Source organism: Gorilla gorilla, chromosome 6, assembly GCF_029281585.2.
Source record: "Gorilla gorilla gorilla isolate KB3781 chromosome 6, NHGRI_mGorGor1-v2.1_pri, whole genome shotgun sequence".
In the NCBI taxonomy this organism is placed as follows: domain Eukaryota; kingdom Metazoa; phylum Chordata; class Mammalia; order Primates; family Hominidae; genus Gorilla; species Gorilla gorilla.
In genome coordinates, this window is record NC_073230.2 from 151,588,117 (window position 1) to 151,602,658 (window position 14,542).

Consider the following 14,542-nt stretch of genomic DNA (forward strand, 5'->3'; position numbering starts at 1 on the left):
TAGTAACAATATTTAACATGAGATCTACCCTTTTTATAGACTTATAAGCGCACAATACAGTGTTGTACTCTGTAGTCATAACGTTGTACAGCAGATCTCTAGATCTTATTCATCTTGCATGATTGAAATTTTATACCCATTGGCAGCAACTCCCCATTTACCCCATTCCCCAGACCCTGACCGCTACCATTCTAGTCTTTGCTTCCATGAGTTGGACTACTTTAGATAACTCATGTAAATGACATTATGGAGATTTTTGTCTTTTTGTGATTGGCTTATCTCATTTAGCCTAATGTCCTACCAAGTATAGTGGTGACAGTTTTCCTTCTATCTTCCACAGTTCACACGAATAGCTCCTTGACCAACTGTAACCCAGAATCATAAAGATAAAGGCATTCTTAGAAATATAACTTCTTGTCCTGGCTAAGTTGACTTAACACAACCCGGTACGGGATGGATTCTCCCAGGTTGAGGCATCTGGTCACATACGTGTTTCAACCTATCATCGTCCCCAGGATCCACTTTTGGGGGCACCACTAACTGCTGCCCAGGTGACTGTGGACACAACTTAGATGTCTCTGTCCTAGATTTTCCAGGCCCCAGCTACTGGCTTTTCTTTTAACCTGTGCCTGCAGTCTCCCTCCACTCAGACGCAGGGCTCTGCCTCCTGCTCCCATCTCCTTCCTGAACTTCCGCCCTGCTGGAGTTGCATGGATATCAGGGCCCCTGCTCAATGTGCGGCGGCCGACGGAGGCACTGGGAGGGAAGCTCACCTCTAGCTGCCTTCCGGGGCCCAGTTCTGTTACACCCCAAGCAAGTGCTCTGGTCTCCCTTTGGGCTCCACAGTATGAGAAATGCACTTCATGGATTCATAGCTGATCCCTAGCTCAGTAATCTGATGACAAACTTTGAGTTTTACTCAAAGTGAAACTCTCAGAGCTGAGGGACTAGCTCTGCATTTCTCTGATGAGGGTAAGAATACAGTGCTGTAGAGATGCCTTCTTCCCTGTGTAGACCTGGCACTAAACAGGAAAAACCAGACAGGGTAAAAGTGCCCAAATATGTCTGAGAAGACTGAAAGAAAATTTCCTAAGAAAATCCTTCTCCTGACTTCATTCAGTTCCTAGTAAGACACACCTGACCCTCTGACCCCCATATCAGCTGGTCCCCCCAGGATATCACACGTCCTAGTATCTAACCCCACAGCAACTAATTCAGATACTGGCCTCTTTCCAACCTCCAGAAACGGTCTTGCCAATAGAGTTTTGTTGGCCGGGCGTGGTGGCTCACACCTGTAATCCCAGCACTTTGGGAGCCCGAGGTCTGGTCTGGTCACCTGAGGTCAGGAGTTCCAGACCAGCCTGGCCAACATGTTGTGAAACTCCGTTCCTTCCAAAAAAAAAAATTACAAAAATTAGCTGGTCATGGTGGCACATACCTGTGGGAAGCTGAAGCAGGAGAATTGCTTAAACCCAGGAGGCAGAGGTTGCTGTGAGCTGAGATCTCATCACTGCACACTCCAGCCTGGGCAACAGAGCAAGACTCCATCTCTTAAAAAAAAACAACAAAAAAAAGAGTTTTGTCCTCTGACCACCAGGTCTATCTAGATATATAGGCAGATTTAATTTATGATTAATTTGACCTCTTAATCCCATTAAAGGGAGAATGAAGAGCGTATGGTTTCAATGTAAAGTATATTCATTTTATTTTGAATGAGTTGGAACTAAGTAGTAAACTGAGGATATCACTCCATTATAGTCTTAAAACAACCCATGGTAAAACAAATCTCTTTACTAGGACTTTCTTTTTCACATTTTAGTTCCCAGTTATCCAGAGTCCAGAATAGTTAAGAGTTGAAGAGTCTATGACTGAGATGGTCTGTGGGGGTTTATAAACGAGCATTCACTTGTTGAACAAGCCTAGGGCCACTCTTTATGGAAGCAGTTTGTCAGCTGGCTTGGGAATTTTTAATTTAAAATATGGTACGTTCTTTAACTTGAATAAGTATAAAGTCTACAAATATAATTTGCATATATAGGCTAGTGCCTGAAGATTTGGGTAGGACAAAAAGGAAAGAAGAGATAATATTTGCAGATTTAGGAAGTTTCATTATATAAAACTTCAAGGGCTCAGGGGCTCTAATTTGTGAAGATAGTATAATGAAAAAGAATTAGAAAATCAGAACTCTCTTCTGGAGCCTACACTGGGGTTGTCCTGAGAAAAGATTATGATATGAGGAACATAATCCATGGTGTGCTTAGCAGCCCAGAGTGTAGCAGACAGTTCTTGACTCATGCATTTGGGGGGGTGAGACTGGAGACACTTGTGGAAGGTACTGGCTGTTGAGGCTGTGCTATAGCCTCTCCCAAAACCCCAGAGATGAATGTCAGACAAATATACTGCCACTATGAAGAATATTAAAACAAAAAAACCATGAGGAAAAGTTAGCAGAATTCATCAACACTCGCAATAGGCAGCCTGAAGGTTTAAATTTTAGCATCATGACATATGACAGTTTGAAGAGCTGTAGTTAAATGCACACAAAAGAGAATTGAAACCTGAACAAGAAAAAAGAGACTCTCAGAAATCATTAGATAACTTTTTTAAAAGCATCGAATGGGATGTCTAGAAATGATCCCTAAAATGACTGAAAGAAAGCAGATAAATTGAAGAGCAGATTAGATGCTCATTGAAGAGATTATTAGTGACTTCAAAGACAAATCTTAAGAAGTTACCCAGAACAACACAAAAAATTAAATGTATAATATGAAACAGAGAGGAAGCAACAGAGAAGAAACAATGGAGGTTTCAGTTATATTCGAATATATGCAACATTTCATAAGAATTTCCCGTTTATTCTTATGTCATTGAAGTGTCAGAGAAAGAAAATAAGGAGAATGATATGAGGTGATATTGTGTGTGATGCTAGCTGAGAAATTTCCAGAGACAACTAAAGACCTAAAACGTGAGTTTCAAGAATTCAAATAAATCCCAGGTTAAACAGTTACCTCAGTGTTAAAATAGAAGAATATGAATGATGAAGACATAATTTTTCAAGCAGTCCAAGAAAGACAAATATCTCGCAAAGAAATAGACTGAGACCGACAGGAACAGTGAAGAAAGGGAGTTAAAAATATCTATAAATGCAGATTATAGTCCTCATTCATCAAAGAGACAAGGAGACCTCGGCAGTTCATATTCTGACCCCTTTGGCTGGTGACCTAAAATATATTTGGCTGAGTGTTCTCATTTGTAAACTGAATTCAATTTGCAGAGATTTTTTTTTTTTTTTTTTTTTTTTTTTTTTTTTTTTTTTGGAGATAGAGTCTCGCTCTGTCACCAGGCTGGAGTTCAGTGGCACGATCTCGGCTCACTGCAACCTCCGCCTCCTGGGTTCAAGCAATTCTTCTGCCTTAGCCTCCCGAGTAGTTGGGACTAAAGGCACACGCCACCAAGCCCAGCTAATGTGTGTATTTTTAGTAAAGACAGGGTTTCACCATGTTGGCCAGTCTGGCAGAGATTTGAGAGAGGTAACTTTAAAAATTAGAGTCATATAAAGTGTAGGTTCAAGAAATCTTAGGTCCCTATAAATTCTCTGACAAATCTCCAGTCTAGCACAGTTATTTACTCTCTGAAATTCTGGTAACAAAGACAAGCACAGATTACTTTTGCCTGATTCAACCATGTTTCAGACACAAAGTCATCTAAAATGCAAATATAGTAGTCTGATAGTTCATTATGTAAAATTAGCATAAAGAGTTGCCGTTTAAGGAAATATGAAAATGTTACCTCTTATGAACTTCCTGCTTGATAACTGAGTCTGATGTGCATGAAGGTGTGGTGCTCCTAGAAAGATATGGCTTCATTGCAATTGTCCACCACACAAGAGAGCTGATAGAAGAAGGCACAGCTTTATTGGAAAGGAGACCACAGAGGAGCCTCTAGTGGCTTCCATGACATCCTCTCCACCCACCTCTGATTTCAGCTTTGCTGCTGTGGACGGTGCCAGTTCCCATTCACCTCTTGCTGACAGTGCCCCTCTGCAGTGTCTGCTTGGAATGTTGCTGCTTCCTGCTCTGGGGTCTTCTCTGGTATCTGAATCCACTTGGGCTGTATTCAAAGACAGCCAGAGGTCCTGATGCTCCTGGTGGAACAGGACAGGGGGACAAAAGCTCCAACCTGCCCATTCATGCAGATACTCCAGAGAGCACCCTATGCTCTTGGAGGTCCTGATGGATTCCGTCTCCTGTTGCCCCGGCACAAATAGAATATTGCACCTTTATCCTGGTTTCTCCCTTCCCTATTTTGTTTTCCTTGCTCTCTTACTTCTTCCTGGAATCATTTCCCAAATAAGCTACATGCACCCAAGTCTCCCCATCACAGACTTTGTCTTCAGAGACAGACTAAACTGTGGCAGTGATGGAATGAAGCGACCATCAAAAGACCCTACCTTTTGAAGGAGACAACTGTTTATCTTTTATTCATACTGCTACCCATTCATTTAAAAAGTCTTATGATGATGTATATAAACTAATCTTTTCCAAATCCATTTGGATTCATCTGGAATTCCCAGCGTTCTCAGGATGGCTCTCTGCTCCCTTAAAACTTCAAACCTATTTTGAACTGAATAAACTTGGATTCTGTTTACAGAAGTAGAATCTGCCTGGACTCAGATAATCATTCATTCCTTTCTTCATTCAATAAACATTTAATGAATTATAGGTGAAGATTAGATTCAAGTTTTGTGGCGCACAAAGCTGATACATTTTAGGTAGCTCTTTGCAAAAGAGAATGCAAAATAGCAAAGAGTTGAAAAGACCCTGTGCAAGTGAGAAGGCCTGAGGTTATTCTTCTTCGGCTTCATGGCAATTACACAGGTACTGTCCAGGTACTTGGGAAACACCAGTGCAAAAAACAGACAAAGCTTCAAGTTGAGGTAGACAATTTTAACACATAATTGTTATAATTTATTATACTTAATAATAAATTAATTTAAAAGTAGAAGGATATATTCCTGGTAGATGCTTATCTCCCCGGAGAAGTTAGAGTGTCGTTGAGAATATCAACATTCTTGGTAAATCATACCTGATTTAGCGAATGATCCTTGGAGCTCTGGAATTCTACGTGCCTTACCTTGCAAAATGAAGGTCCTGATCTGAAAAGTTTTTTTTTTTTTTTTTTTTTTTTTTTAATGCCCTGGCCCAACCATGAGGATTGGCTTCTTTGCTGTGTGGCTCTTGGTCTCCCAGGATCAGGTGAGTTCTGGGCATAGATGAGAAAGTCCTTCCTGGGCTTGTCGGGCCCCAACCACGGCCTCCTATGGGGGTGCTCATGGGCCTCTTCCCTGTCTCCGCTTCTGATTCTGTGTCCTCTCTCACTGGAGCATGATTGTGGGAATTACCCATCCAGGTTGCATCAAGATGTGCAATAGATAGCCTATTGTATCTGAAATAACTATTGCAGTGCTATGGACTACATGTGAGTTTTGCACCATAGCACGTTTACAAATCCATCAACCTTCTCCCATTTGGTGAATATAAGATCTGCTGGATGGGAACAGAGGATTTTCCTGTGACCCTAGAGACTCCAGGTAGGTGTAGTTCTTGGTGAACATTTCATCCATATTCCTAATGAGCCTCCTCTTTTCTTCACAGGAAGTACAGTCACTCAGGGGACTTAGATGGGGCAGTGTTTGTGGCTTCACCTGAAGCAAAGGGAGAAAACACCCCCATGAGAATACACAGCAGCCTGAGCTTGGATGGTGACATTCCCATCAGGTGTAATGAGGTGCTACCGCATGAAACAAGTCTTCAAGCGGTCATGACCTTGAACCTGGAACTTGGAACTTGGAGACATTTCTGGATGTCATTTAACCGAGGGTATCCCTGTATGCTGGCATACAAGTGTCCAGAGGTTAAACGAAGAGGAAAATAATTCAACTTGGAGTTGAATTTTGTGCAGGAAGTCATAAAAGTCACCAGGACTGCTATGACAATGTTCTTTAGCCTACAGAAATATTCATAAAAGTGAAAATAGTATTCAAATAAAGAATTTCTCATGATGGAAATAAAATATACATAGAAGAAAAATTCCCCTATTAAAATCAGGGAAAGAGCTCAGGAGTTTATTAGATTTCTTTCAAAACAGACCTAAAAATTATTCAACTCTTTTATAAATAATTTGTTCCTGCGGGGAAGAGAAGGGGCGTGGCAGGTTAGCTCCGCAGCTCCAGCATTCAGCAGGGACAGTGACATCATCAAGTCACTGAGAGCCCAACTTCAGTCTGCCCACAGCAGGGCTGGGAGACACAAGATCCTGCCCTGGAGCTGAAATGGGCACGAGGCTCTTCTTCTATGTGGCCCTTTGTCTGCTGTGGGCAGGTGAGGGCTGGTCACAGGAGGGCCTCCTTCCCTGGAATTCCCAAGGCCTCATTGCAGGCTTTTCTGTTGGGATGACAGCATCAGTATCTGTTGTTGTCTATTACAGGACACAGGGATGCTGAAAAAAATCACCCAGAGCCCAAGACACAAGATCACAGAGACAGGAAGGCAGGTGACCTTGGCGTGTTACCAGACTTGGAACCACAACAATATGTTCTGGTATCGACAAGACCTGGGACATGGGCTGAGGCTGAGCCATTACTCATATGGTGTTCAAGACACTAACAAAGGAGAAGTCTCAGATGGCTGCAGTGTCTCTAGATCAAACACAGAGGACTTCCCCCTCACTCTGGAGTCTGCTGCCTCCTCCCAGACATCTGTATATTTCTGCGCCAGCAGTGAGTCCACAGTGCTGCACAGCTGCCTCCTCTCTGCACATAAAGGGCAGTTAGAATGACTGAGGTTGCCTGTGCTCCCAAGTCCCAGCCTTCACAGGAGTCGGAGAGCCCTGGCTAGCCTGGGGGCCATACAGCAGGGGCCATATGAACCTTGATGTTGAGGTCCATTCCTACCCCAGTCTCAGACCAACTGGAGGTCACCCCAACACCCTTAGCTTCTGCAGTTCCCTCTTTCCTTTTGTAAAATGGAAAAGGCATCTTTAGTCGAGATTCCTAATTTCGTTGAAAATTTGAAACCCACCATATTCTTCTCTCCCCTAAGGGCTGGGTGACTTTTCCACATACCCTTTCCCCTACCCTGTACTGCCTTTCAACTCCCAATCATAAATCTTTGCCCATGTGGTCTCTGCTCCTGGGGGCCCTTTATTCTAAGGGCAATAGACCCACGAGGTCCTATATCATTAGCCATTCACGTACCTCTTCATCATCATTTTGCACCATGTTTTCCCTGGCTGTCTGCTCCAGCCACACTCCCTTACATGCAGTTATTTCTTCATATGTGTCCGTTGTTTTCCACCCTGGGGATTGTTTATATAAATTCTTTCTTCTGCACTGAGCATACATACCACCCACTTAGTCCTACAGCTCTACTTCATTTCTTAAAGTGTATTTCAGGCACACTTGCTCTTAATTGTAAAAAGCAAAAAAGAAAGTTTACTAGAAAAATTTAAGAAAAGTATTTTATGCATTCAGTTGAGGGATGACTTTTTTAGAGACAAAAAGCCACAAGCCAAAAGAACAACATTCATAACGCTAGTTGCATTAAATTGTTTCAAGCCAAAACACACCATAAAAAATAAAGTTAAGCTACAGCCTGGGAAAGGCATGAGGAATGCATACAAATGATGAAAAATCAGTGTGACAGAGAACATTCAGTGTGACAGAGAACATTCAGAACATCACTGAATACCTGTAGCTCCTCCATGGTTTCTGGTCTCCCTTGCAGTTGGAGGGGTGGGAACATGTCACCAGGTTCTGAATAGTGGGATAAAATGATGTCAGCTCATTTCAAGCCTGGCCCTTAAAAATATTCTGTGGCACCATGTTGAGGGTCTCTAAATGTACTCCCATGTTTAGAGTGTTGGTATATGGCATAGAGTTGTACTCATGGCTAAGATTTATTAAAGTGTCATAGTAAATATTCTGCAGCAGAACATGTGGAGAAAACACACAGGCAGAATCTGGAGGAATTCACAGGCAGGCTTCCTTATGCTCTCTTCCTCTCAGGAGGGGTCACACAGAGCTCTCTCTCCTCCCAGCAGCAAAAATGCATTAACACACGTGCAGTGTATCTGCCAAGGGAGCCCATTACAGACTTAGCACCCAAGACGTTTTAGTAGAAGCTGGTCACACAGGCACCTACTTTCTAGCATGAACCAAAAGTCTAGATCCCAAAAGAAAATCTGATGTTCAGCATAATATTATTTGCAACACCAGCCTAGGAACGATGAGCCACCCCTGTCAGTCAGGAGAAACTTTACATCAGTTCAGGGCACCGTTCACCAGCCAAGCTCCCAGATGTCAGCCAGAGTCCAATCTTGCAAGCAGGACTTTCTAAGCACCGCAGTCTCCAGCCTCCTGTCAACTCTTGTGCACAGACACTCTTCAACTCTCTTTTGCCATGTCCTGAACTTGGGAGCTACACGGTACAGATTGCCTAATGATAATATGGAAGCAGCCTGGCTCACTGAGTCAGAATTTGGTGGGCAATCACAGAAGAAAGCTGCTCATGCCACACTGGGCTTTGTGGTCATGGGAAGTAAGACTTCATAGAGCTACGCCAGTGAGATTTTAGGATTTGTTTTGTTTGTTTTGTGTTCTGTAGCACAGCTGTTCTTGTCTAAGAGAATTAGTATCAAGAATGAGTAAAATATTCTTATTACTTAGTATTAAGAAGACAACTCAATAAAAATAGCAATACTGAGGCTGAGTAGGCAATTCACACAAGAGTGAACATAAGCTACCACTAAACATGAGAATAACTTCGCAACCTTACTTACAATCAGAATATTGCAACCTGAAACAGTAAGTTATGATTTCAAAATTACTAGATTGGATACTTTTCCAAGGAATGACAGTCCTACATTTGAGTAGACATATGGGCTGGTGAAAATTGTTTGTATATTTATTACAAAAGATAATTACAACTACATCAGAAAACCCACTGTGGGATATATGGTGACAAACCACATTTCTGGAAAATTTATCAATGTATTTAAATCACTTGGGTTCCTTTCATTGTCTTTAAGTTCAATAATGGAGAATGCAACTGTCAGTGTTTTTCCTATTTTGAAGGTAGTCTTTCCATCTTTTAAAAAGTATGATAAAATGCATGTAACATATAATTTCATCACTTTATTTTTTAAATGTACAATTCAATGGCATTAAGTACATTCACCTTGTTGTGGAATTATCAGCATTATCCATTTCCAAAATTATTTTCATCACCCCAAACAGAAACCCTGTACCCACTAAGAAATAATTTCACATTCTCCCTCCTCTGGCAAACTCTAATCTATTTTGTATATGAACGAATTTGCCTATTTTAGATAATGAATTTATACGAAACCGGGCACTATTTTTCCTTTTGTTTCTGGCTTCTTTCACTTAGCATAATGCTTTCCAGGTGCATCCACATTTTAGCATTTATTAGAACTTCATTCTTTTTCATTCTCAATAATATTCCATTGTGTGTATATAACACATTTGTTTATTCATTCATTAGTCAATTGACATTTGGGTGGTTTCCACCTTGTAGATATTGAGAACAATGGTGCAGTCAAGATTGGCCTGAAAATATCTGTTTGATTCCTTGTTTTCAATTCTTTTGGGTCTATACCTAGGAGTGGAAATTCTGGGTCCTTTGGTAATTCTGTTTCTCATTTTGAGTAACTACCAAAATATTTCTTTGTTGCAACTGCACGATTTTAGATTTCCACCAGCAGTGTCCAGTTTCTTCACAACATTTCCAGAACTTGTTACTTCCTTTTCTTTTTCTTTTCAAAAATATGATGATGATGATTACTGTTTTTATAGCCATCCTAGTAAGTGTGAACGATATCTCATTGCGGTTTTGATTTGCATTTCCTTAATGACTAAAGATGTTAAGTGTCTTTTCTTGTGCCTATGGGCAATTTGCATACCTTCTTTGAAGGTAATATTTATTTTATTTGATTGTGTTTTTAGAGTCGCTATTGACTTTAGATTTAAGCTGGTGTACTGTGATGATACTAAAGGAAATTGAGATTGAGATTAAACTTCTCTTGGGTGATTTGTTGTGGCTAGTGATTTTAGTGCAGTACTTCTGAGACATTTTTGGTATACTGTAGAAGAGAGAAATAAGTAATTTATTGATATTTCTGGGAATTAGATTTTTTTACAAACAGAAGAGAGATATAAATAAGAAATGGGAAGATGAGGAAGAAATCTGTGGTGCTGATTTGGAGTTATTAATGCAAACTTAAGGTTTTAAAGATTATATATTTCCTAACTTTATCCAGAGAAGGGTCTAAAAAACAATACAAAGTAAATAAACAAATGGCTATATTTGCTTTTTGTTTGTGCTCCCCAGTAACAATAGGTACATTATTTTATTCCAAATATTATTCCTTATAAAAGGCTGCTTCCATATCAAGGGAAGGAAAAGTGTTAGAACATCTTTTGGTAGAAATCAAGAAAAAGGTCAGAACCAAGAAGACACGTCCAAAATCCACAGAAGCAATTTCAAGGTGCTCCATTAGCCAAATCCGGGTCAATGCAAGCATTAAAGAAGAATAATGAGGATACTGAATTGTAACAAGTTATAAAAATCTATGAGGCTGTAATGACAATCAAAAGAGATAGATAAGAATCTCTTCATTACGGAAGAATGCTAGTTGATGTATCTAATTAGAAAATCAATGCAACCATCCACATAATTATAGACAAATTCCATCAGTAGATGCCTAAACTAACAGTTTTTGTTTCCTTCAATACTTTGAGTTATACTGTTCTACTCTCACCTGGCCTGTTGGGTTTCTGATGAGAAATCTGCTGAAGGCTGTACTGGGGCTCCTTTAAATGTGATATGTTTCTCACTGCATGCTGCTTTTAGTATTCTTTCTTTGTCTTTGATTTTTGGTAATTTGATTATATTGTGTCTTGGTGAACTCCTTTTTGGGTTGAATTTGATTGGCAGCCTCCAAGCTTCCTGCACCTGGATGTTGCTGTCTTTCCTCAGATTTGGGAAATTTTCAACCATTATTTCCTTATATATGTTTTTGGGGCCTAACAGCATATGTACCTTGTTTCAAAGCATCAATACACAGGCTATTACTTAATTACAAAGGGTAAAGGGCACATTCACAATGGAGAGATCTTGGATCAGTCATCTCAAATTTAGCATTGCCAAAATGCATAAAAATGACATTCCATATTCTTGTGATTGACCAGATGCAATGGGAAATAGACATCATCTATGGTGTATATTTTCCAAGTAATTAACCTCTAATAATATGAAAATTTTTATTGTGAGCTGTTTTACAAGTAAGCTGACCAGGACACTTCAAAAATCTATGGTCATGAAAAACAGAAAATATAATAAGTGGGTGGAGGAGATGTATCATTGAAAAGTAACTAAAGAGATCCGACAACTTCCTGAAATACATTATCTTTGATATTGTCCCAGAGGAAAAAGTAAATCAAAACCAAGGGACATGGTTTTGGTGGGGACAAACCATGGCCAAACCACAGGCGGGGCTCTGGCAAGACAGTAGTAATAGATGGAGTTGGGAGGAATTCCCCCCAGTGCCTCGCAAACACTGTCCAATATTAGCCCTGATTCTACTGAGGACAGTGTAGACATGGCCCCAGTATTTCTGACCCATGAATGGAGGGCCTGAGCCTGGTAACTCTGAACCATTCATTGACCAGCAGGCGGCACTAGGGTTTGCTGGGGTTGGCTTGCTTTTAAATCAGGGCTCAGTGCTGTCTGAGGAGTTAAGTTTAAAGGAAAAGTGTGACTTCATCCCAGCATCCAGAATCTAGTTTGCAGATGTTGTGAGTGTCCTGTGGAATGTGAGCCATTAAACAGAAACTCTTCATCTTCCAGCAATGCCAGTATCCTCTGTTCAGCAGGGAAACCCCAACTGTAGCAAATCATTGAGTGAATAATGTTCTGGGCTTGCATCAGGGATAGATGGAGGAGAGCCAGGAGCCAGCCTGCATGCTCAGAGACCTATATAAAGGGAGAACCACTTCCTCCTCAGGAGAATTCAGAGAAACCTTAGCAATTCACCTGTACCCCACACCTAACCCATTCCAGTTGTGCCCTGGATGGTGGACAGGAGGATGTAAAGGGAACATAGGAGAGGGGAGTGGACAATTCCAGACCTCTCCAGATAGGCTTAGCTCAAATAACCTTGCAAATATTCTGAACAAGAGCCAGATTTCCCAGGGCTCTGGCCTTTTCTTCCCTGAGCAGCATGATGATGCCCCATTCCTGCCTTGACAAGGATTCTGTCATGGATTTCTTGGTTGTGCTGCCCAGGAAGCAGGTGAGGCCCGGGAACAATGAGGAATGTTGTCCCTGGACTTGGCATGCCTCACTCGCAAGCACACCATATGTGGGTCCTGTGATTGATAGGTTTGGTAGATGGATACCTCCTGTTTCCAGCCACCAGCCTCTATCCCCTGAATGCTGTTGTCAACTCAGAGCCACAACCCTGGTCACAAAGATGGAGCAGGTAGTGGCACCTTAATGTGAAGAAATTTTCCAACATGCAATTGTTACCTGGTGCCTACATGAGTTAGACTCAAACCAGCAGCTGTTTACCTCAGTGATAGAGGATTTATGACAGAAACAGAGGGCTCTTGTAATTCTATACCCACAGGTATTCACCTGATAACCTTCACATGTGTCCCCTAGGTTTTGGGGACTTTGAGCCTGCCTCACTGAACACATATATCCTCGTTCCCAGCTCTCTGGACATGCACCTCCTTGTATTATTGTCTTATGCCAACTCTCAGGTGCTTCATCCCCTAACTGCTCCCATCCTTTACCCCTTAGGCAATGAATAAAAGTATATTTGTGACTAATGTTGCCCCATTAGAAAAAAAATGCCAGATACTAGCCACTGCTGTTCAATTGTAACTTATACTAAATCTGTAAGGTTTTTTTTTTTTTTTTTTTTTTTAAGATTTCAACAAATCTGATTTTGGATTTCTTTTTTCTTTTGTTTTGTTTTTTGAGACGGAGTCTTGCTCTGTCGCCCAGGCTGGAGTGCAGTGGCGCGATCTCGGCTCACTGCAAGCTCCACCTCCCGGGTTCACGCCATTCTCCTGCCTCAGTCTCCAGAGTAACTGGGACTACAGGCATGTGCCGCCATGCCCGGCTAATTTTTTGTATTTTTAGTAGAGACGGGGTTTCACCGTGTTACCCAGGATGGTCTCGATCTCCTGACCTCGGGATCCACCCACCTCGGCCTCCCGAAGTGCTGGGACTACAGGCGTGAGCCACCATACCCGGCTGATTTTGGATCTCTTACTGTATTCACAATGATATTTTCAGGGATAAGAGAGTCGCCACCCATCTTATAAGATATCAGAACTTTCATTACATTGATGACCAAGAACCATAGGCAGAACCATGATGAAGACTTGGTACACAATGCATCATGAAGATTGATAACAGAAAAGAGAAAGCTGGCCATTGACCTTCACCAAAAATGAACCCTTCCAACTCTCTCTCAGGGTATTATTTTACCCCTTTAGCTTAGATCATGTCAGCTGGCTCAAAATGCTTCTAGGATAAACCTGTGTCAACTACCCCAGCTCCCACTCTGTCTAAGCTCATAGCAATGAGAAAATGGAGAATCTGGTAAGACAGAAATGCCCAGAGAGAAGGACATACAGATAAGACATAGAGGTTACTAATTGTTTTCTGTATTTTGAGTTGCCTTTGACACATTCAACTAGAAACATGCAGCAGAAGATGGGCCTGGAGATGCAGTGGGTGATCCAATCCCCCAAGCCCTAGAGATGTGAGTAAAGACACTTGGATGAACTTACACACAGTCCATGAATATGCTAAAGCAACTTCTAGCTCCGTTTTAGTTCATAACAACTGGTTTCTAAGAACTTAGGCACTTGTGGAGACAATGATGTTACTGTAGGAACTACCGTATAAGGACAGGGATGTCCCACCTCCTCTGCTCCTGTTCACAAGGACCCTGAACTGGCAAAGCTCCCATCCTGCCCTGACCCTGCCATGAGCATCAGGCTTCTCTGCTGGATGGCCCTCTGTCTCCTGGGGGCAGGTGTGTCCTAAGAACACCGTGATCATCCCATTGGAAATTCCAGTGATTTCTTCAATCATTTCTGTCTTTCTATTTTCAAATTCTGTCCTTTTCCCCAACAGAATTCTCAGAAGCTGAAGTTGCCCAGTCCCCCAGATATAAGATTACAGAGAAAAGCCAGGCTGTGGCTTTTTGGTGTGATCCTATTTCTGGCCATGCTACCCTTTACTGGTACCGGCAGATCCTGGGACAGGGCCCGGAGCTTCTGGTTCGATTTCAGGATGAGAGTGTAGTGGATGATTCACAGTTGCCTAAGGATCGATTTTCTGCAGAGAGACTCAAAGGAGTAGACTCCACTCTCAAGATCCAGCTTGCAAAGCTTGAGGACTCGGCCGTGTATCTCTGTGCCAGCAGCTTAGACACAGTGTAG

At 41.7% G+C, this 14,542-nt stretch overlaps 1 gene segment (V, D, J or C); it reads left to right on the forward strand.

The window, feature by feature from the left end:
* The first annotated feature begins 14,078 nt into the window (after positions 1–14,078).
* On the forward strand, positions 14,079–14,542 carry LOC129523926 (T cell receptor beta variable 11-1-like). The segment is given in 2 exon segments: positions 14,079–14,133; positions 14,235–14,542. Coding segments are annotated over 2 exon segments (357 nt in total).